The 25811-nt window shown below is 43.2% G+C and overlaps 1 protein-coding gene across 1 annotated transcript in view; it reads right to left on the bottom strand.

Moving 5' to 3' along the window:
• The window catches only part of cpped1 (calcineurin-like phosphoesterase domain containing 1), a 95493-nt gene that overhangs the window by 29345 nt on the left and 40337 nt on the right, over nt 1–25811 (bottom strand). The window contains exons 3-5 of the mRNA XM_059324500.1: nt 1795–1967; nt 958–1083; nt 629–761 (exon numbers count right to left, since the gene is read on the bottom strand). Coding sequence (XP_059180483.1) covers nt 629–761; nt 958–1083; nt 1795–1967 — 432 coding nt within the window. The remainder of the gene's footprint in view (nt 1–628; nt 762–957; nt 1084–1794; nt 1968–25811) is intronic.

Raw genomic sequence — 25811 nt, 5'->3', positions numbered from 1 at the left:
TTAGGTTTAAGAGGGTGGTTTTCTTTTTAAGGTGGACTTAGGACTTAATATGTTCATTTTTTTTGTAGAAATGGAGAGGCATTACTTCATCACTCAGTGAGGGAGCTGTACAGCAGCGTGTAGTCTTGATGTAAATATGCAAAGAAATCTTACAAACTGGGCCTTTAAAAGCCAAAATCATACTTGAATTTTGAATAATTGCCCAGCAAACAGTACAGGTCAAAAGTTTGGACACACACCTTCTCATTCAATGCGTTTTCTTTATTTTCATGACTATTTACATTGTAGATTCTCACTGAAGGCATCAAAACTATGAATGAACACATATGGAATTATGTACTTAAAAAAAAAGTGTGAAATAACTGAAAACATGTCTTGTATTTTAGATTCCTCAAAGTAGCCACCCTTTGCTTACTAGAATATAAGACATGTTTTCAGTTATTTCACACTTTTTTGTTAAGTACATAATTCCACATGTGTTCATTAATAGTTTTGATGAATCTACAATGTAAATAGTCATGAAAATAAAGGAAACGCATTGAATGAGAAGGTGTGTCCAAACTTTTGCCCTGTACTGTATAAACACAGTAACTAGGGGAAAAAGGTATACTGAGCCTTGCTGTCCTACCTGCCTTCTTGAACCTGTCCAGCAGGTTTTGTCTGACCCCCCTCTGCAGGTTGAAGTAGTCGTCCTCCTCGTCAGGACTCTTTAAGTACAGAGGAATGTGCTGGAACACCAGGACGTGTTTGGGTTTGGGTTCCTGAAGAGACACAGATTTGACGGGAGGGGTTAAACGCTGGTCTCCAAAGACAAAATTCAATTGTTGTGTCACATGGCTGCAGACGGCAGCAATTATCCAAAACCTCCCGACGCAGCAAAGGAAGACAGTCTAGTGTCTAGCCGAGCGTCTTCATAAATCACAGCGGAATAGGATCATGTCGGTGCTGCAGTTTTACCGTTGAGGAGGAGGCTCTGCTCAGCTGCTCCTCCAGCCACGTCTCCTGGGCCTCCTTCATCTGAGGGCAAGCCGAGGCATCATAGAACAACTGGGAGTTCAGAACCAGGCAGAGGACTCCACCCACCTGAGACGACAGGACACAGAGAGGTTACCTACACCTCAGCTGTCTTTAAACAATAAAACCAACTTCTATCAGGTTATTTTTACAGTTTACTTTCTACTATCTATACATTTATATTCCTGCGGTTTCAATGTATATTTTTTTTACTGCTGCAAAAACCTAATTTCTGCACAGAATGTCATTTTCTTTTAAAAATGTTCACTACTACTGGTCAATGCTGATTGTCACATGGGGGTAAGTCTACATATCATGCCAAGTATCAATCAGGCGGCAATCTCAGTGTCTGAGCATGGAGGCCAACCAGGAAGTGCCTTAAGCCTGCAATCTACCGAAAATTCCAGTAGGGGGTGCTAAGTTTGGCTACAAAAAAAATCTGCCCATTCATTTCAGTGCAAAATTTTAAAACTTCTTCAAATATATCAATCTATTTTTTATATTGATGTATTGCCCAGCCCTAACCCTGTAGATACAAATGTATGCTGTGCATGGTATGCAAATTTCAAAAAAAGATGAAAAATATAATGGAGGCCACGTACTACAACATAATGCACTGTGTAGGTTTCCTGGCCCTGTGCTTTTGTGCACCCAAGTCCTGTGAGCAGGGAGGAACCCTTGGCGTATTTATACCCAGTGCTCATGGTCATAATAAAGCATCCAAGCTGCAGCCACTACCACTGGCTATTCAACTAATTAAACATTCTGGTGTCTGCTCACCCAGAAGCTGAAATAGTCGTTTCCCCAAGCGCTGCAGTACTGCTCCAGTGTCCTGGGAGTTGGGGTGTTACCCAGGTCATGGTTCCCACTGACAAACACCAGCGGGATGGACGGATCTGTCTCCTTCAAGGCCTCCTTCAGGTCCCGCTCTTGACCTTCTCTGAATGGGGTGTCTGGGGGGGAAGAGAGGAAGTCGTTGTCACAAGGTGAAAGACGGTGCTGCGTCCTTGTGATAAATTAGATCGTGGTTACAGACATCCACGTGGAAAAACAAAACAGCATTGACTTGGATCGGAAAAATCAATGCTTTGCATATTAATATTGATAATACCATTTTACCTGGACAGGATAAAAATGAGTCAGAGAGAGAAATTTATATGAATGTTGATAAAAAACTGTCAGAAGGAGGGTGTGAAGGGTACTACGGGGGAGAGTCGCCTAAGGGAAGGGGGATTATTTGGATGATAATGATGACAGCTCGGAGAATGATCAATAGCTCGACTTTACATCACCATGGTTACTGGCATGATGAGTAGTGTTCTAGTGGAAGCCTCCCAGGTCCGCACGGCAAACCCAACCTTTCTGCTGAGCCGAGCGCTCTGCGGAACACTTGTCAGATAAACCGGTCCAAGATACATGAGGCTATTGGTTTTACAACATCTTTACAATGTGTTCACTTGTTTGTGCTGCAATCAGGAGTACTACGCTAAAAGGAGAAGCGTGTAAAACATTAATCTAGTCCCAATATAGGTAAAGGACAGAACACTGGGCATGATTCAAGCCTATTTATAATTTAGATTGTATATCAAACAAACCTATCTGCCACTTCTTTTAAGTTATTCCTTCCTCTCCCTCTTCTCTCTTTTCCTTTTTATTCATCTGAGTAATTATTTTACTGGCCTACTTTCGGAGCAAACGTTTCCTTGGATGTTTGGATAGGACTCATTACATAAGAGCCTTTTCTGACAGAACATCTTGTGCATGACAGAGCGAGAGAATGCAGAGTTTAAAACGCATTCAGATAAAAAGGTAAAACGTTGTTTTCACCTGTCTCTCGTCTATAATTAAGCCAGCCTGTCAGACTTCAAATCGTCAGCACAACACACAAACAAGCACTCAAATACAAAAGGAGACATGAAGGCCTTTTTTTGTTATGTAAAACGGATGCTGTGTGACACTTCGATTACTGCATTCCTTTTCAGGTTTGGAGAGTAAATGCTTCTGTGTAATATTAATTTCCTCATGTTTAACAGGATGTATTTCAAGCAGAACAATATGGTTAGTGCTATATAATGTTTCTAGATCATCACCAGCAGCCAGCAGTGTTGTGAAGTATTGCACCTGATTGGTTAGCCTAACATGGGCTGATGACACCTGAGGGTAAATCTTGTTAATTAGTTGAGTTGCCAGTGCAGCTCTAGCCTCTTGGTCAATATCTGCTACTGGGGAATATGAAGGAAATGAGTTAAAAACCAATTAAAAAAAAAACAATCTAGGACACATTGGATTGCGCTATTACATTTGTGCAATGGATGTCAAGTATTTCACCAACAAAACCAATTAACAAACATTACAAAATTCATTCACAAAATAGAATTTTTAACAGAGAGCTAACCAAGTGTCATGAAAGTGCATTTTGAGCATTCTGGTAGTGCGTGAAAGTGCTTTGTTTTGGTTTATATATATAATTTAAAAAATGAATCCTCTGAGAACTGCCTTTTGTCTTTCAGATGTTGTAGTGGGCTCAGTCTTGATGCTACTTCATGACACTGGTATCAGCCATGCTATGATATCTTTATAGGAAAGTGGCGAGATAAACTTTGAAGGTTGGGCAAAATAGACACGCCCACTTTATGCTAATCGAGCGAACGGGAGATTTTCCCCCAGGAGAACAGGGTTGTCCCGTGTGAAATCGAAAGTGAAAGACTTTACGTAACTTACGATTTTTAAGTAACTTCTGAAGCTCATGGTTTGTGAATGACTTTTTTTTTAAACGTAACTTACGTTTTTTTACCTAAATTTTATGGCACACGTCACCCTCGTAACGACTTCACTTAAAGCATTTACGTACATTTATTTACTTTTTTTTCTCTCCTATCTAAAAAAACAAAACATTTTCTATATTCAAAGGAAAACAGACATAACAATAACAATAACAGTAACAACACCCCAGCTCAGACATGTAAAATTAAATTAGAAAGAAATACCAGCAACATTAGTAAGCAGACAGATACATACAAACAGACAATAACGCTACCAGTTATCTGTCATCTTTCCTGGTCTCATCCAGGTAGACAAAGAAGTCTTTCCATCTGTATGACTGGAGCCATATCAGCCAACCACCTCTGAAAGCAAGGGGGAGACGTCAACTTCCACTCCAGTAGGATTAGCCTTTTGGCAACAATCATCCCCAGCATCAGAGACTGCCTCATTGCCAGTGGTGGAAGAAGTATTCAGATCCCTTACTTAAGTAAAAGTACTAATAAAACACTGTGAATTTACTCCACTACAAGTAAAAGTCCTGCATTCAAAACATACTGAAGTAAAAGTACAAAAGTATCAACACCAAAATGTACTTAAAGTATCAAAAGTAAAAGTACTCGTTATGCAGAATGAACCCACTCAGATTGTTTTATATGTTCTAAATATATTATAAGATTATTTATGTTGATGCATTTATATAAGTAGCATTTTAATGTTGTCCAGATATGACTAATGTTAACTACTTAATACACTGTTATGTTTTATAAATGTGTCATCATATTAAATATATGGTATTTCTTCATGTTGAATCTGTAAAGTAACTAAAGCTGTCAGCTAAATGTAGTGGAGTAAAAAGTACAATATGTGCTTCTAAATGTAGTGGAGTAAAAAGTATAAAGTTACATAAAATGGAAATACTCAACTAAAGTACAAGTACCTCAAAATTGTACTTAAGTACAGTACTTGAGTAAATGTACTTAGTTACTTCCCACCACTGCTCATTGCTGCAGGTAGGCCTGCTGTAAGATGGCAAGTTCAGCCTTCAGTTGGAAGAGTCTCTTATAGGCCTTGGAGAACCAGTCCAATATTTTGTCCCAGAGTCCCTATTATTTACTTTTTAAACTGTAATTTATAAAGCCTTACGAGGATTTTTTCCCACCCTAAACCTAGTTCAGTGGTTTTGTAGCCTTAATTCAGTGAAACTGCAGCCTTTTTTACAACCGCGAACTGTACGTGTATGTATAATTACGTGTGTGCTCATTTTGAAAAACGCTCATATGGGCCATAATGGGTGGTATTCACATATTGATAACGGTCTATACTGCCGGTTAGGTTGGAGATCTTGTTGGTCTTAGAAATTCATAAACTGGAAGACTGGAAAGCTGACACTCTTGCGGATGCAATAAGCTACATTGCATTCATGTGGGATGACATTAGTCCACAAAGTAGCCACTTCACGGTATTGAGAAAAATGTATGAGATTACCTATCAGTTCATGGAACTGAACACAAACTAGAGACATAGGGCATTCAGGTGATGTTCAGAGGCAGAGGTATATATATATATATTTTTTATAAACATACAAAGAGTAAATTAGTCATTTTTTTCTTACAGAAAAAACAAACAAACAACAAAAAACAAGAGTGATCATGGAAGTATTGCTGCATACCCGAACAACCCACAGAACCAGAACAGCCACAAAAAACAAAAATAAACAAAAACAAAAAATAAATAAAATAAAAACAAACACAGGCACATCAGTCAGGTAATAGTAAACTGTAATTGAAATAGCAACAGACATCCTAAATCAGAGTAGTGGCATGCGACCCTCAACACACCAGAAGCAACACATCCACCCCTCTAAGTTGCCTCTGTCATGTCAGTCAGGGGTAAGTGGGAGATCTGTCGTCTTAACAAATTGTAGGAATGGGCCCCATAGTTTCCCAAATTTACTGGAGCAACCAGATAAAGATAGTCTAATTTTCTCCAACTTAAGGAAATAAAGAGGCAGAGGTATATTGACAATAAGGGGGGATTTCAACAGTAGGGAACTCACCGCTTGAACACATATCCCTGCTAAAACTATGCTACAAACACCTGTATGAATATATATCAGCAATCGGTGGTTGTTGGGCTGATGGCAGCCACTTGGAAAACACAACTTATCCCCCAACCCCAATGTGTAGTGCAGTTTGAGAAAAACTAAAGATCTAGTTTGGTGTGTTGGCAGCTGACAGACTGACAAAGACTCTTGATGAAAACTGTGACAGCTGAGGCAACAACAATCTGGACTCATTATTCCACAATCACAATATTTGACCACTGCCACAATTATATCCAAACAAAGCCCGTGGCACTAATGAAGCTGGGATGGAGAGTACGGGGTAAAAAGGTTGTCACTTGAAATGCTGAGGCAATTGTTGCAGCTGCTAGCTCTCAACTAACCCTGCTGTTACAGACAATTGCATTTCAACAGATTTCAATCATTTATTCACAAGTGCTTTATTTATGTCTGTAAGGTCAGTTTCTCCAAGTATTTAACAAGCTTGGCTCAATCAAGAAGAGGCCCAGTCACCTGCTACAGCGGAGCTGGTTGGAAGATAAAACAGAATGTTTCATACTTGACACCATCCAAGTGTGAATGTGTGTAATTGAGTGAGTGCGAAGCCGGGTGGGGCTCAACAAGACCATGTACCCTCATTTTTAAAATGTGAAAAAACAAACAGTACTGGTAGTCACAGAAAATGGCAGGGACGCTGGGCTGCCTTCTGCTTCCTCACACCTCCAGCTGCCTGCCCTCAACAGCCATCCGCTAACATGGCAATATCCATGAATCATCCTTCAGCACTACAAAGCGTAAAACCAATCTTTAACCATACAGTACCCCATCAATCTGCATTTGAGACTCCTTGCTTTAGATTAATGGGGAGTGGTTATGGCCATGACAACATGTCAGTTTAATATCTGTGGGTTGTTTAGATACATACGACCTGCTGCAGTTGGAAAGTCTAGACTGCTTGTTCACTATAAAATTGGATGCATTCTTCTGGTTACATTTGTCAGTTGGAATGCCTTCTTTCACTTCCCTCAACCACAGGCAGTGGCGGTTCTACACAGGGGCCTCCAGGGGCCACTGCCCCTGTAAAGAAGCCTTTGGCCTCTGCTGTGGCCCCTGTGTCAAATTAATAATAAAATGATCAATTTATAACAATGAACAATGGAACAATTCTAATCTTTTTTTTGTTCAAACAATATCTCATTGTACACAAAAGGAACCCAGAATGTGTACATTGTATAATAGTTTAACTCTATGGAGTCTTATACATTTGTGTCTTTTTTGTGTCTTTTTTTGGTAATTTTGAGTTTGTTGTTGTGTCATTTTTAGTTATTTTGTGTCTTTTTTTGGTCAATTTGTGTATTTTTTTGTCATTGGTGCATTTTTGTGTATTTTTTTGGTCATTTTGTGTCTTTTTCAAGACATTCAAAGATTTTGAATGCTTAAATATCATGTTTGCCATTTTTTCATGGGCTAATGTGCCCCTCTGATTAAACACTGGCCCCTCCTTGGCCCCCACAGTAAAATTGGTCTAGAACCGCCACTGACCACAGGAAATAGCGTCATACAACATTGTGCAAATGACTGTCTCCTTGAAAATGGGTAGAATTAGGTGTAGGCAATAGTTTCTATTATTGTTTATCACAAGAATTGTTCTGTAAATTCAATTTAGACATTGTTTAAAATAACCATACCATATTCATTCGTCATTCGATCTATTTCTTTATTTCGAACCTCCATAGACAACAAATGAAAATACTCAGGTAAAACTAAAACAGTGGAAGCTTTGAAGAGATAATTTGCGATTTTGGATATTAAGTTTTATGAAATACTTCCCAGTAGTGCAGTGGTTGCTGGTTTCGGAGTTTGGACAGTTATGATCGAAAAATAAATAGTTCCGGCAAGTTTCAGGGTCACAAAACTACAAGGTTTTATTCCACAAAACTATGTGTACTTGAAAAGGTCAGCCATTCCACCGGAAAAAAATGGTCCTCTTGCATATACTATTTTTTCTATTTTGTTTCTTGAAAAAAAACCCCCAGTGAATACAAAGACAGTGCTTTGTACTATTAGTTAATAGCTAATAGCTTTGCATCCATTACACACAAGTATTTCATAAAACACAAAACTATCCCTTTAAATTTCCTAAGAATATGTTTTCAGGTGAACAGGATGCGTTCCCCCTAATCTGTTTACAGTTTATGGATGAATAAAGAGAACCGGATACAGCTTTGCAGGTGGTGATCCGTTTATTCTTATGTTGTTCTTGTTATGCAAGTTGTTCAGGAGAGCAAGGGGCAAAAAAGGTAATAGCAATCTCCTATTGGTCTACTGCATCTACTGCTACTTCTGATTAAGTGCTCCACAAACTTGAATGGAAATAAAATGATTTAATTGCTCTTTTCAAACTTCAGACTTTTCAAATATTAATGGACCTGATGAATACAATTCTGATAGTGAAACGAGTCATTTTGCGGGGCTTGCGAAGTAAAAAAGCTGAACCATGAAGCTCCATGGCATGACGTAATGGTCCCAGATGTTGTAATTCCACTGTGATACTGTTCAAAGCCCAGCGCTCTTATTGGGGGCTTGTTAACTCATTCTGCTAATCCATGTCTGCCCAAATCACATTATTTTGTGTCTGGATCCAGGAGATCATGAGACTGCAAGAGATCACAAGACCACATGTCTGCAAAAGAAAAGCTGCTGTGGTGGAACTACAAAATCTCTTCCGTCTGACACATTTCTGCAGCATATATCTTCATATCACTAAAATCTAGGTAGAATAAAAGAGTAGAAGATTTGTGATTATAACCAATTTCCAACGTATGCCAAATATAATAAAAGACGAAAATCTTGCACAAAAGAGAAATAAAATGCAGCAGTTATGAAATAAAGAGGATGCAAAATGAAGACTCATTTAACATTTGATGAAAAATGATTTTTTTCCGCATACATTATCTCGCCCCGTTTCCTCTTTTGGAATAAGCAATATGTACAGAACAGGGAACATGGAAACAAAAACACAATGCTGTTCTCCTCTCTCCCGGGGCTCTGACTGAAAGGCCTTGTTCATTTAATGAGATTGCAACAGTGTGATACTCAAACCTTGACAGCAGACTTTGGCAAGTTCTCGTTGAGCCTGTCCAACACTGTAAGCACTTCTCTCAATCGAGAGTCGAGACTGCACACAGTCTCCAGTGTGTGGGGTCTTGCTGTCACATGCATTTTATACACTTAAACAACTGGATTTTCAATGTGTGGGGACCTCTATATTTGTGACTAACTCAAGCGTGTACCGGCGCTGACAGGTTGTGCTGATGTGGCACTGGCCTACAGTGTATGACAAGGTGGTAGCTAAGATGGAGTCATATTAAATGTATCCTTTCACACAGATCTTTGTTACATTACTGTATGCTGGATCAATCCTGTGAATGATGAAATTCACCACAAATACTGTAAACTGTAATGTCTTGTGAACTGTCACCAAACTAGGGATATCCTGAGCTGAACCTACGAATCAATACCTTGCAGATCCGGGCACATTTTATATATATATATATATATATATATTTGTTTTATTTCCTTTCATTACTGTACTCTACTGTGTTTTGGCCACAACTCAACCTGCCAGTTTTGCAATGTTGCTCTACTTTATGACAGCTGGACTCTGCAGTTCAACATTTTGTTGCCAGTGAAAATTATGGAGTGTGAATGTGAATATATTTGAATAATTTTAAACCAGGAACTTCAGTTTTTGGAAAATAAGGTGTGCCAATTTGGTGGTCTCCAGCTGTTATTTAAATGTGTCTAATACATAAAACCCAGATTCCAAAAAAGTGAAAAACCTGCCAACTCAAGCATTGAATAATAATACATTTAATTTATATAGCGCTTTTCTAGACACTAAAAGACGCTTAATAGAGGTGGACAGGAAATGAAGACAGGGATAGAAGAATTAGCCATCAACCCGTCCGTACATATAAATAAACATACATACAATAAACTTCAGATGGAGAAGCGGCGAACAAACAGCGCCAGCATCCTCTCACGTCCAAGAAAGTGATGCAGCATAACATGACAAGAGGGGAGGAGACACATAAGCACATACTCAATACACTTTACAACATGAAAACGTGACTTGCAACAGGGGAGGGGAGTGGGGGAGTGACTGGGTGTACAAAGCGGCGAAGGCGTGGGATGGGGGGGTGATTGCATATCTGTACATATGTCCGTGTGTATGTATGTAGAAGTTTGTGTGTGTAGGGGCCTGGTGAGTCGCTTCGCCTGGCATCCCAATCAGTCAGTGCCTCAGTTCGCTGGAATGTCATAGCGATAACACAGCAAGTTGCCATGGAGACAGCCTTGGTCAGGTTCCAGACAGAGTCAACAATCAGCAGGTGTCTGTGGGTCTCACTGCAGTGCTTCAATCAAGTCGGGCAGCTTTATGAGGCTTTGGACAGCTGTCACCGTTTTCTGTATTCCTCGATAAATCAGGGCAATGCCTAATCCAATCAGCAAAAGACCTGTAATCATGGTTCTGAATAGGTAGATGTCTTCAATGTCCCTCACGGAAAGAGCCGCCAGGCACACGACTCACCACCTCTCCCATGCGTTCATTGTGTAGCCAGCTGCGAACGCCCGGCAGGACAGGTGGGCTCACCCGCACCCAGGCTTCTCTTCGAGAAGATGGTGTCAATTGTGCTGAGAGACCAGTTGATCAAATCCATGATTTTTAGGGACCGAGCACTAACGGTGCGAGGACCCTATTGAAATTGGTCCGTCTATTATTATTTTTTTTCTTCCTAAAAGTAAATCGCCTTTTTGGGGGCTTTATCATATTCAAAAACTCACCATTTTTGGAATATACATAAATCTCCACTGAAATTTACATATTCTAGTGGTCCCGGGAATGGGCGTGGCAAAATGACTCAACAGCGCCCCCTTGAAAGTCAAGAAAATTCAGCCCCTCGCACAGGAATGTCGTAAAGACACGAAATTTGGTACATACGTGTATCATGGCAAGACGCACCAAAAAGTCTCAAGAACCCATACCCTAAAACGTACAGGAAGTCGGCCATCTTGGATCGAATATGGCGTTTCCTGCTGTTTTGGCCCATTTCCAAGCCGCATACTTTAACGAACTCCTCCTACAGATTTCACCCCATTGACTTCAAACTTGGTCAGTAGCATCATAAGGCCTTTGGGATCAAAAGTTGTATAAATCTTTACCGATGGTCACGCTATGTGGGCGTGGCATGGCGCCAAAATATGGCGTCTCACCATAAAACACGAGATCATTATAACTTTTCAATACTTTGTCCCATCTGGTCCAAAATTCTCATGCTTCATCACAGTCCAGCCCTTAACACTTCTGAATAACAATATTTTAAACAGCCCCGCCCCTTTTGCTTTATCCACGCCCCCTTTCATAAAATGACCACGTTGCATACTTTACATAACTCCTCCAACAGATTTAATCCCATTGACTTCAAACTTGGTCAGTACCATCACAAGGCCTTTGGGATCAAAAGTTGTATAAATCGTTACCGCCTGTCACACTATGTGGGCGTGGCATGGCGGCAAAATATGGCGTCTCGCCATGAAACACAGAACTGTATAACTTCACCATACATTGTCTCAACTGTCCCAAATTTCACACACGTGATGAGGGTCCACCTCTGAACACACCCACATGTCAATATTGACACACAGTCATATCGCCCCCCGCTGGCAACAGGAAGTAACAACTTTAACGCCTAGCCCCAGCAGTAGGTTTCATGTAGAGATACGAAATTTGGTACACACGTGCTTCATGTAGAGACGCACCAAAAAGCCTCTTGGACCCATACCTCAAACCCAACAGGAAGTCCGCCATCTTGGTTTGAATATCGCACTTGTCATCGTTTTTGGCCATTTCCAGGTCGCATACTTTAACGAACTCCTCCTACAGATTTCATCCAATTCTCTTCAAACTTGGTCAGTAGCCTCACAAAGCCTTTGGGATCAAAAGTTGTATAAATCTTTACTGCCGCTCACACTATGTGGGCGTGGCATGGCGCCAAAATATGGCATCTCCCCATAAAACACAAGATTGTTATAACTTCTCCATTCTTTGTCCCATCTGCTCCAAACTTCTCATGCTTCATCAGAGTCCAGCCCTTAACACTTCCACATAACAATATTTCATAAAGCCCCGCCCCTTATGCTTTATCCACGCCCCCTTTCATAAAATGACCACGTTGCATACTTTACATAACTCCTCAGACAGATTTCACCCCATGGATTTCAAACTTGGTCAGTACCATCACAAGGCCTTAGGGATCAAACGTTGCATGAATCTTTACCGACGGTCACACTATGTGGGCGTGGTATGGCGGCAAATTATGGCGTCTCGCCATCTAACACCAGACTGAATAACTTCACCATACATTGTCCAATCTGTCCCAAATTTCACAAATGTGATTAGGGTCCAGCCCGGGACACACCCACGGGTCAATAGTGACACACAGTCATAGCGCCCCCTGCTGGCTACAGGAAGTAACATGTTTTACACCTACCACAAGCACAGTGGTAGGAGACACGCAATTTGGTACGCATAGGGACTGAGCCAACAGCGCCGCGTCCGACGTGCCCTCCCCTGACGGCGCCTCCCCCGATGGTTCCACTTTGCGAGGGCCCGTTCAGTACTGCGCGCAGTCCTAGTTAGGGACCGAGCACTAACGGTGCAAGGACCCTATTGAAATTGGTCTGTTTTTTATTAGGGACCGAGCACTAACGGTGCAAGGACCCTATTGTAATTGGTCCGTTTTTTATTATTATTAGGGACCGAGCACTAACGGTGCGAGGACCCTATTGAAATTGGTCCGTCTATTATTATTTTTTTTCTTCCTAAAAGTAAATCGCCTTTTTGGGGGCTTTATCATATTCAAAAACTCACCATTTTTGGAATATACATAAATCTCCACTGAAATTTACATATTCTAGTGGTCCCGGGAATGGGCGTGGCAAAATGACTCAACAGCGCCCCCTTGAAAGTCAAGAAAATTCAGCCCCTCGCACAGGAATGTCGTAAAGACACGAAATTTGGTACATACGTGTATCATGGCAAGACGCACCAAAAAGTCTCAAGAACCCATACCCTAAAACGTACAGGAAGTCGGCCATCTTGGATCGAATATGGCGTTTCCTGCTGTTTTGGCCCATTTCCAAGCCGCATACTTTAACGAACTCCTCCTACAGATTTCACCCCATTGACTTCAAACTTGGTCAGTAGCATCATAAGGCCTTTGGGATCAAAAGTTGTATAAATCTTTACCGATGGTCACGCTATGTGGGCGTGGCATGGCGCCAAAATATGGCGTCTCACCATAAAACACGAGATCATTATAACTTTTCAATACTTTGTCCCATCTGGTCCAAAATTCTCATGCTTCATCACAGTCCAGCCCTTAACACTTCTGAATAACAATATTTTAAACAGCCCCGCCCCTTTTGCTTTATCCACGCCCCCTTTCATAAAATGACCACGTTGCATACTTTACATAACTCCTCCAACAGATTTAATCCCATTGACTTCAAACTTGGTCAGTACCATCACAAGGCCTTTGGGATCAAAAGTTGTATAAATCGTTACCGCCTGTCACACTATGTGGGCGTGGCATGGCGGCAAAATATGGCGTCTCGCCATGAAACACAGAACTGTATAACTTCACCATACATTGTCTCAACTGTCCCAAATTTCACACACGTGATGAGGGTCCACCTCTGAACACACCCACATGTCAATATTGACACACAGTCATATCGCCCCCCGCTGGCAACAGGAAGTAACAACTTTAACGCCTAGCCCCAGCAGTAGGTTTCATGTAGAGATACGAAATTTGGTACACACGTGCTTCATGTAGAGACGCACCAAAAAGCCTCTTGGACCCATACCTCAAACCCAACAGGAAGTCCGCCATCTTGGTTTGAATATCGCACTTGTCATCGTTTTTGGCCATTTCCAGGTCGCATACTTTAACGAACTCCTCCTACAGATTTCATCCAATTCTCTTCAAACTTGGTCAGTAGCCTCACAAAGCCTTTGGGATCAAAAGTTGTATAAATCTTTACTGCCGCTCACACTATGTGGGCGTGGCATGGCGCCAAAATATGGCATCTCCCCATAAAACACAAGATTGTTATAACTTCTCCATTCTTTGTCCCATCTGCTCCAAACTTCTCATGCTTCATCAGAGTCCAGCCCTTAACACTTCCACATAACAATATTTCATAAAGCCCCGCCCCTTATGCTTTATCCACGCCCCCTTTCATAAAATGACCACGTTGCATACTTTACATAACTCCTCAGACAGATTTCACCCCATGGATTTCAAACTTGGTCAGTACCATCACAAGGCCTTAGGGATCAAACGTTGCATGAATCTTTACCGACGGTCACACTATGTGGGCGTGGTATGGCGGCAAATTATGGCGTCTCGCCATCTAACACCAGACTGAATAACTTCACCATACATTGTCCAATCTGTCCCAAATTTCACAAATGTGATTAGGGTCCAGCCCGGGACACACCCACGGGTCAATAGTGACACACAGTCATAGCGCCCCCTGCTGGCTACAGGAAGTAACATGTTTTACACCTACCACAAGCACAGTGGTAGGAGACACGCAATTTGGTACGCATAGGGACTGAGCCAACAGCGCCGCGTCCGACGTGCCCTCCCCTGACGGCGCCTCCCCCGATGGTTCCACTTTGCGAGGGCCCGTTCAGTACTGCGCGCAGTCCTAGTTAGGGACCGAGCACTAACGGTGCAAGGACCCTATTGAAATTGGTCTGTTTTTTATTAGGGACCGAGCACTAACGGTGCAAGGACCCTATTGTAATTGGTCCGTTTTTTATTATTATTAGGGACCGAGCACTAACAGTGCGAGGACCCTATTGAAATTGGTCCGTTTATTATTAGGGACCGAGCACTAACGGTGCGAGGACCCTATTGTAATTGGTTCGTCTATTATTATTATTTTTCTGGAATTAAAATCGCCTTTTTGGGGGCTTTATCATATTCAAAAACTCACCAATTTTGGCATATGCATAAATCTCCACTGAAATTTACGTATTCTAGTGGTCCCGGGAATGGGCGTGGCAAAATGACTCAACAGCGCCCCCCTGAAAGTCAAGAAAATTCAGCCCCTCACACAGGAATGTCGTAGAGGCACGAGATTTAGTACATACATGTATCATGGGAAGACGCACCAAAAAGTCTCAAGAACCTATACCGTAAAACGTACAGGAAGTCGGCCATCTTGGATCGAAAATGGCGTTTCCTGCTGTTTTTGCCCATTTCCATGCCGCATACTTTAACGAACTCCTCCTACGGATTTCACTCAATTCTCTTCCAACTTGGTCAGTACCATCACAAGGCCTTTGGGATCAAAAGTTGTATAAATCTTTACCGACGGTCACACTATGTGGGCGTGGCATGGCAGCAAAATATGGCGTCTCGCCATCTAACACGAGACTGTATAACTTGACCATACATTGTCCAATCTGTCCCAAATTTCTCACACATGATGAGGGGCCAGCCCTGGACACACCCACATGTCAATATTGACACACAGTCATAGCGCCCCCTGCTGGCTACAGCAAGTATTATGTTTTACACCTACCCCGAGCACAGTGGTAGGAGACACGCCATTTGGGACGCATAGGGACTGAGCCCACATTGCCGCGCCCGATGTGGCCTCCCCCGACGTGCCCTACCCCGACGTGCCCTCCTCCGACGGCTCCATTCTGCGAGGGCCCGTTCAGTACTGCTTGCAGTCCTAGTTAGGGACCGAGCACCGAGGTGCGAGGACCCTATTGAAATTGGTCCGTTTCTTATTATTATTATTCTTTTTCATAACCAATAGTAATTGCCTTTTTGGGGGCTTTATCATATTCAAAAAGTCATCAAATTTGGAATATACATAAATCTCATGTGAAATTTACGTATTCTAATTGTCGCGGGAATGGGCGTGGCAAAATGACTCAACAGCGCCCCCTTGAAAGTCAAGAAAATTCAGCCCCTCGCACAGGAATGTCGTAGAGACACGAAATTTGGTACATACATATATCATGGGAAGACGCACCAAAAAGTCTCAAGAACCCATACCCTAAAATGTACAGGAAGTCGGCCATCTTGGATCGAAAATGGCATTTCCTGCTGTTTTTGCCCATTTCCACGTCGCATACTTTAACGAACTCCTCCTACATATTTGACCCGATCACCTTCAAACTTGGTCAGTACCATCACAAGACCTTTGGGGTCAAAAGTTATTGAAAGCTTTACCGACGGTTACACTATGTGGGCGTGGCATGGCGGCAAAATATGGCGTCTCGCCATAAAACACGAGATCGTTATAACTTTCCCATTCTTTGTCCTATCTGCTACAAATTTCTCATGCTTCATCACAGTCCAGCCCTTAACACTTCTACATAACAATATTTCATAAAGCCCCGCCCCTTATGCTTTATCCACGCCCCATTTTACAAAATGACCATGTTGCGTATTTTACATAACTCCTCCAACAGATTTCGTACCATTGACTTCAAACTTGGTCAGTACCATTACAAGGCCTTTGGGATCAAAAGTTATTGAAAGCTTTACAGACGGTCACACTATGTGGGCGTGGCATGGCGGCAAAATATGGCGTCTCGCCATGAAACACGAGACTGTATAACTTCACCATACATTGTCCAATCTGTCCCAAATTTCACACACGTGATTAGGGTCCAGCCCGGGACACACCCAGGTGTCAATAGTTACACACAGTCATAGCGCCCCCTGCTGGCTACAGCAAGAATTATGTTTTACACCTACCACAAGCACAGTTGTAGGAGACACGCAATTTGGTATGCATAGGGACTGATCCAACATCGCCGCGTCCGATGTGCCCTCCCCTGACGGCGCCTCCCCCGACGGCTCCACTCTGCGAGGGCCCGTTCAGTACTTTTGACTGATATTGAAGTGATTCACAGTATTAGTGGGATTCATCATGAATGAATTATCTTTATTTTTCGGCTATATAATTTACATCTAGAAAATCAGATTTCACACAATTTTTCTTTTTCATCTGGCCCAAAATTCTTACACGTGATAAGGGTCCACCTCTGAACACACCAACATGTCAATATTGACACACAGTCATAGCGCCCCCAGCTGGCAACAGGAAGTAACAACTTTAACGCCTAGCCCCAGCAGTAGGTTTCACGTAGAGACACGAAATTTGGGACACACATTAATCATGTGGAGACGCACCAAAAAGTCTCTTGGGCCCATACCTCAAACCCAACAGGAAGTCCGCCATCTTGGTTTGAATATCGCACTTGTCATCGTTTTTGGCCATTTCCAGGTCGCATACTTTAACAAACTCCTCCTACAGATTTCATCCCATGGACTTCAAACTTGGTCAGTACCATCACAAGACTTTTGGGATCAAAAGTTATTGAAAGCTTTACCGACGGTCACACTATGTGGGCGTGGCATGGCGGCAAAATATGGCGTCTCGCCATAAAACACGAGATCGTTATAACTTTCCCATTCTTTGTCCTATCTGCTACAAATTTCTCATGCTTCATCACAGTCCAGCCCTTAACACTTCTAAATAACAATATTTCATAACGCCCCGCCCCTTATGCTATATCCACGCCCCCTTTCATCACATGACCACCTTGCATACTTTACATAACTCCTCCTACAGATTTTACCCCATTGACTCCAAACTTGGTCAGTACCATCACAAGGCCTTGGGGATGAAATGTTGTATAAATCTTTCCCGACGGTCACACTTTGTGGGCGTGGCATGACGACAAAATATGGCATCTCGCCATAACACACGAGACTGTATAACTTCACCATACATTGTCCAATCAGTCCCAAATTTCACATATGTTATTAGGGTCCAGCCTGAGACACACCCACAGGTCAATAGTGACACACAGTCATAGCGCCCCCTGCTGGCTACAGGAAGTAACATGTTTTATACCTACCACAAGCACAGTGGTAGGAGACACGCAATTTGGTACGCATAGGGACTGAGCCAACAGCGCCGCGTCCGATGTGCCGTCCCCTGACGGCGCCTCCCCCGACGGCGCCTCCCCCGACGGCTCCACTCTGCGAGGGCCCGTTCAGTACTGCGCGCAGTCCTAGTTAGGGACCGAGCACTAACGGTGCAAGGACCCTATTGAAATTGAAGGAATTATTAGGGACCGAGCACTAACGGTGCGAGGACCCTATTGTAATTGGTCCGTCTATTATTATTATTTTTCTGGAATTAAAATCGGCTTTTTGGAGGCTTTATCATATTCAAAAACTCCCCATTTTTGGAATATACATAAATCTCCACTGAAATTTACATATTCTAGTGGTCGTGGGAATGGGCGTGGCAAAATGACTCAACAGCGCCCCCTTGAAAGTCAAGAAAATTCAGCCCCTCGCACAGGAATGTCATAGAGACACGAAATTTGGTAGATAAATGTAACATGGGAAGACGCACCAAAAAGTCTCAAGAACCCATACCCTAAAACGTACAGGAAGTCGGCCATCTTGGATCGAAAATGGCGTTTCCTGCTGTTTTTGCCCATTTCCATGCTGCATACTTTAACGAACTCCTCCTACAGATTTCATCCAATTCTCTTCAAACTTGGTCAGTAGCCTCACAAGGCCTTTGGGATCAAAAGTTGTATAGATCTTTACCGCCGCTCAGACTATGTGGGCGTGGCATGGCGGCAAATTATGACGTCTTGCCATAAAACATCAGATTGTTATAAGTTTCCCATTCTTTGTCTGATCTGATCCAAACTTCTCATGCTTCATCAGAGTCCAGCCCTTAACACTTCTACATAACAATATTTCATAAAGCCCCGCCCCTTATGCTTAATCCACGCCCCCTTTCATAAAATTACCACGTTGCACACTTTAACAAACTCCTCCGACAGATTTCACCCCATGGACTTCAAACTTGCTCAGTACCATCACAAGGGCTTTGGGATCAAAAGTTGTATAAATCTTTATCGCTTGTCACACTATGTGGGCGTGGCATGGCGGCAAAATATGGCGTCTCGCCATAACACACGAGACTGTATAACTTGACCATACATTGTCCAATCTGTCCCAAATTTCACACACGTGATTAGGGTCCAGCCTGGAACACACCCACGTGTCAATATTGACACACAGTCATAGCGCCACCTGCTGGCAACAGCAAGTAACTTGTTTTATACTTAGCCCTTGCAGTAGGTTTCACGTAGAGACACGAAATTTGGCACACACATGAATCATGGGAAGACGCACCAAAAAGCCTCAAGAACCCATACCCGAAAACGTACAGGAAGTCGGCCATCTTGGATTGAATATCGCACTTGTCATTGTTTTGGGCCATTTCCAGGTCACATACTTTAACGAACTCCTCCTACATATTTTATCCAATTGACTTCAAACTTGGTCAATACCATCACAAGGCCTTTGGGATCAAAAGTTGTATAAATCTTTACCGACAGTCACTCTATGTGGGCGTGGCATGGCGGCAAATTATGGCGTCTCGCCATAACACACAAGACTGGATAACTTGACCATACATTGTCCAATCTGTCCCAAATTTCACAAACGTCATTAGGGTCCAGCCCAAGACACACCCACGTGTCTATATTGACACACAGTCATAGCGCCCCCTGCTGGCTACAGGAAGTAACATGTTTTACACCTACCACAAGCACAGTGGTAGGAGACACGCAATTTGGTACGCATAGGGACTGATCCAACAGCGCCGCGTCCGACGTGCCCTACCCCGACGTGCCCTTCCCCCGATGGCTCCACTCTGCGAGGGCCCGTTCAGTACTGCGCGCAGTCCTAGTTATTATACTTTTTTTTCCGAAAAATGAATCGCCTTTTTGAGGGCTTTATCATATTCAAAAACTCGCAATTTTTGGAATATACATAGATCTCCACTGAAATTTACGTATTCTAGTGGTCACGGGAATGGGCGTGGCAAAATGACTCAACAGCGCCCCCTTGAAAGTCAAGAAAATTCAGCCCCTCGCACAGGAATGTCGTAGAGACACAAAATTTGGTACATACATGTATCATGGCAAGACGCACCAAAAAGTCTCAAGAACCCATACCCTAAAACGTACAGGAAGTCGGCCATCTTGGATCGAAAATGGCGTTTCCTGCTGTTTTTGCCCATTTCCATGCCGCATACTTTAACGAACTCCTCCTACAGATTTCACCCGATTGACTTCAAACTTTGTCAGTAGCATCATGAGGCCTTTGGAATCAAAAGTTGTATAAAGCTTTACCGACGGTCACACTATGTGGGCGTGGCATGGCCGCAAAATATGGCGTCTCGCCATGAAACACTGGACTGTATAACTTCACCATACATTGTCTCATCAGGCCCAAAATTCTTACACGTGATAAGGGTCCACCTTTGAACACACCCACGTGTCAATATTGACACATAGTAATAGCGCCCCCTGCTGGCAACAGGAAGTAACAACTTTAACGCCTAGCCCCAGCAGTAGGTTTCTCGTAGAGACACGAAATTTGGTACACACATTAATCATGTGGAGACGCACCAAACAGCCTCTTGGACCCATACCTCAAACCCAACAGGAAGTCCGCCATCTTGGTTTGAATATCGCACATGTCATCGTTTTTGGCCATTTCCAGGTCGCATACTTTAACGAACTCCTCCTACAGATTTCATCCTATGGACTTCAAACTTGGTCAGTACCATCACAAGGCCTTTGGGATCAAAAGTTATTAAAAGCTTTACCGACGGTCACACTATGTGGGCGTGGCATGCCGCCAAAATATGCCATCTCGCCATAACACACGAGACTGCATAACTTGACCATACATTGTCCAATCTGTCCCAAATTTCACACACGTGATTAGGGTCCAGCCCGGGACACACCCAGGTGTCAATAGTTACACACAGTCATAGCGCCCCCTGCTGGCTACAGCAAGAATTATGTTTTACACCTACCACAAGCACAGTTGTAGGAGACACGCAATTTGGTATGCATAGGGACTGATCCAACATCGCCGCGTCCGATGTGCCCTCCCCTGACGGCGCCTCCCCCGACGGCTCCACTCTGCGAGGGCCCGTTCAGTACTTTTGACTGATATTGAAGTGATTCACAGTATTAGTGGGATTCATCATGAATGAATTATCTTTATTTTTCGGCTATATAATTTACATCTAGAAAATCAGATTTCACACAATTTTTCTCCATAAATAAATCATTGTTGAGTCATTATTAGGGACCGAGCACTAACGGTGCGAGGACCCTATTGAAATTGGTCCGTTTATTATTATTATTTTTAGGGGGAATAAATCGCTTATTTGAGGCCTTTATCATATTCAAAAACTCGCCATATTTGGAATATACATTAATAAGATTTGAAATTTACGTATTCTGGTATTCGCGGGAATGGACCTTGCAAAATGACTCACTAGCGCCCCCTCAAAATTTTCAAAACATCCTCACAATATAGGTTTTTTTCACGTAGACACATGAAAGTTGGTACATATGTGTATCATGGGAAGACGCACCAAAAAGCCTCAAGAACCCATACCCGAAAACGTACAGGAAGTCGGCCATCTTGGATTGAATATTGCACTTGTCATCGTTTTTGGCCATTTCCAGGTCACATACTTTAACGAACTCCTCCTACAGATTTCATCCAATTCTCTTCAAACTTGGTCAGCACCATCACAAAGCCTTTGGGATCAAAAGTTGTATTAATCTTTACCGCCTGTCACACTATGTGGGCGTGGCTTGGCGGCAAAATATGGCGTCTCGCCATAACACACAAGACTGGATAACTTGACCATACATTGTCCAATCTGTCCCAAATTTCACAAACGTCATTAGGGTCCAGCCCAAGACACACCCACGTGTCTATATTGACACACAGTCATAGCGCCCCCTGCTGGCTACAGGAAGTAACATGTTTTACACCTACCACAAGCACAGTGGTAGGAGACACGCAATTTGGTACGCATAGGGACTGATCCAACAGCGCCGCGTCCTATGTGCCCTCCCCTGACGGCGCCTCCCCCGACGGCTCCACTCTGCGAGGGCCCGTTCAGTACTGCGCGCAGTCCTAGTTAGGGACCGAGCACTAACGGTGCGAGGACCCTATTGAAATTGGTCCGTTTATTATTATTATTATTATTTTTAGGGGGAGTAAATCGCTTATTTGAGGCCTTTATCATATTCAAAAACTCGCCATATTTGGAATATACATTAATAAGATTTGAAATTTACGTATTCTGGTATTCGCGGGAATGGACCTTGCAAAATGACTCACTAGCGCCCCCTCAAAATTTTCAAAACATCCTCACAATATAGGTTTTTTTCACGTAGACACACGAAAGTTGGTACATATGTGTATCATGGGAAGACGCACCAAAAAGCCTCAAGAACCCATACCCGAAAACGTACAGGAAGTCGGCCATCTTGGATTGAATATTGCACTTGTCATCGTTTTTCGCCATTTCCAGGTCGCATACTTTAATGAACTCCTCCTACAGATTTTATCCAATTGACTTCAAACTTGGTCAGTACCATCACAAGGCCTTTGGGATCAAAAGTTATTGAAAGCTTTATCGACGGTCACACTATGTGGGCGTGGCATGGCGGCAAAATATGGCGTCTCGCCATAAAACACGAGATCGTTATAACTTTCCCATTCTTTGTCCCATCTGCTACAAATTTCTCATGCTTCATCACAGTCCAGCCCTTAACACTTCTACATAACAATATTTCATAAAGCCCCGCCCCTTATGCTTTATCCACGCCCCCTTTCATAAAATGACCACGTTGCATACTTTAACGAACTCCTCCGACAGATTTCATCCGATTTACTCCAAACTTGCTCAGTACCATCACAAGGGCTTTGGGATCAAAAGTTGTATAAATCTTTACCGCCTGTCACACAATGTGGGCGTGGCATGGCGGCAAAATATGGCGTCTCGCCATAACACACCAGACAGTATAACTTGCCCGTACATTGTCCCAATTTTCTCACAGGTGATGAGGGTCCAGCCCTGAACACACCCACATGTAAATATTGACACACAGTCATAGCGCCCCCCGATGGCAACAGGAAGTAACAACTTTTATGCCTAGCCCCAGCAGCAGGTTTCACGTACAGACACGAAATTTGGTACACACGTGCTTCATGTGTAGACGCACCAAAAAGCCTCTTGGACCCATACCTCAAACCAAACCGGAAGTCCGCCATCTTGGTTTGAATATCGCACTTGTTATCGTTTATGGCCATTTCCAGGTCGCATACTTTAACAAACTCCTCCTACAGATTTCATCCAATTCTCTTCAAACTTGGTCAGTACCATCACAAGGCCTTTGGGATCAAAAGTTGTATAAATCTTTACCGACGGTCACGCAATGTGGGCGTGGCATGGCGGCAAAATATGGCGTCTCGCCATAACACATGAGATACTTGGCTACAGCAAGTATTATGTTTTACACCTACCCCCAGCAAAGTGGTAGGAGACACGCCATTTGGTACGCACAGGGACTGAGACCACAGCGCCACGTCCGACGTGCCCTACCCCGACGTGCCCTTCCCCCGACGGCTCCACTCTGCGAGGGCCCGTTCAGTACTGCGCGCAGTCCTAGTTATTATTATTATTCTTCTCCCAAATGAATTGCCTTTTTGGGGGCTTTATCATATTCAAAAAGTCACCAAATTTGAAATATACATAAATCAGATTTGAAATTTACGTATTCTGGTATTCGCGGGAATGGACCTTGCAAAATGACTCAGTAGCGCCCCCTTGAAATTTTCAAAACATCCTCACAATATAGGTTTTTTTCACGTAGACACACGAAATTTGGTACATACGTGTATCATGGGAAGACGAATCAAAAAGCCTCAAGAACCCATACTCGAAAACGTACAGGAAGACGGCCATCTTGGATTGAATATCGCACTTGTCATCGTTTTTGGCCATTTCCAGGTCGCATACTTTAACAAACTCCTCCTACAGATTTTATCCAATTGACTTCAAACTTGGTCAGTACCATCACAAGGCCTTTGGGATCAAAAGTTGTATAAAGCTTTACCGACGGTCACACTATGTGGGCGTGGCATGGCGGCAAAATATGGCGTCTCGCCATAAAACACGAGATTGTTATAACTTCTCCATTCTTTGTCCCATCTGGTCCAAACTTCTCAAGTTTCATCAGAGTCCAGCCCTTAACACTTCTACATAACAATCTTTCAGAAAGCCCCGCCCCTTATGCTTTATCCACGCCCCCTTTCATAAAATGACCACGTTGCATACTTTACATAACTCCTCAGACAGATTTCACCCCATGGACTTCAAACTTGGTCAGTACCATCACAAGGCCTTAGGGATCAAACGTTGTATAAATCTTTACCGACGGTCACACTATGTGGGCGTGGCATGGCGGCAAAATATGGCGTCTCGCCATAACACACAAGACTGTATAACTTGCCCATAAATAGTCCAATCTGTCCCAAATTTCACACACGTGATGAGGGTCCAGCCCAGGACACACCCACGTGTCAATCGTGACACACAGTCATAGCGCCCCCTGCTGGCTACAGGAAGTAACATGTCTTACACCTACCACAAGCACAGTGGTAGGAGACACGCAATTCGGTACGCATAGGGACTGAGCCAACAGCGCCGCGTCTGATGTGCCCTCCCCTGATGCCGCCTCCCCCGACGGCTCCACTCTGCGAGGGCCCGTTCAGTACTGCGCGCAGTCCTAGTTAGGGACCGAGCACTAACGGTGCGAGGACCCTATTGTAATTGGTCCGTCTATTCTTATTATTATTATCCTGGAATTGGAATCGCCTTTTTGGGGGCTTTATCATATTCAAAAACTCACCATTTTTGGAATATACATAAATCTCCGCTGAAATTTACATATTCTAGTGGTCCCGGGAATGGGCGTGGCAAAATGACTCAACAGCGCCCCCTTGAAAGTCAAGAAAATTCAGCCCCTCGCACAGGAATGTCGTAGAGACATGCAATTTGGTGCATACATATATCATGACCAGACGCACCAAAAAGTCTCAAGAAGCCATACCCTAAAACGTACAGAAAGTCGGCCATCTTGGATCGAAAATGGCGTTTCCTGCTGTTTTGGGCCATTTCCACGTCGCATACTTTAACGAACTCCTCCTACAGATTTCATCCAATTCTCTTCAAACTTGGACAGTAGCCTCACAAGGCCTTTGGGATCAAAAGTTGTATAAAGCTTTACCGATGGTCACACTATGTGGGCGTGGCATGGCGGCAAAATATGGCGTCTCGCCATAACACACGAGACTGTATAACTTGACCATACATTGTCCAATCTGTCCCAACTTTCACACACGTGATTAGGGTCCAGCCCGGAACACACCCACGTGTCAATATTGACACACAGTCATAGCGCCCCCTGCTGGCAACAGCAAGTAACATCTTTTACGCCTAGCCCCAGCAGTAGGTTTCACGTAGAAACACGAAATTTGGTACACACGTGTTTCATGTGGAGACGCACCAAAAAGCCTCTTGGACCCATACCTAAAACCCTACAGGAAGTCCGCCATCTTCATTTGAATATCGCACTTGTCATCGTTCTTGGCCATTTCCAGGTCACATACTTTAACGAACTCCTCCTACAGATTTTATCCAATTCTCTTCAAACTTGGTCAGCACCATCACAAAGCCTTTGGGATCAAAAGTTGTATAAATCTTTACCGACGGTCACACTATGTGGGCGTGGCATGGCGGCAAAATATGGCGTCTCGCCATGAAACACAAGACTGTATAACTTGACCATACATTGTCCAATCTGTCCCAAATTTCTCACACATGATGAGGGGCCAGCCCTGGACACACCCACATGTCAATATTGACACACAGTCATAGCGCCCCCTGCTGG

This window comes from Centropristis striata, chromosome 21, assembly GCF_030273125.1.
Source record: "Centropristis striata isolate RG_2023a ecotype Rhode Island chromosome 21, C.striata_1.0, whole genome shotgun sequence".
NCBI classification, from domain to species: Eukaryota; Metazoa; Chordata; class Actinopteri; order Perciformes; family Serranidae; genus Centropristis; species Centropristis striata.
The sequence above is the reverse complement of the archived record's forward strand: the minus strand, read 5'-3'. Positions and strand labels throughout refer to the sequence as shown.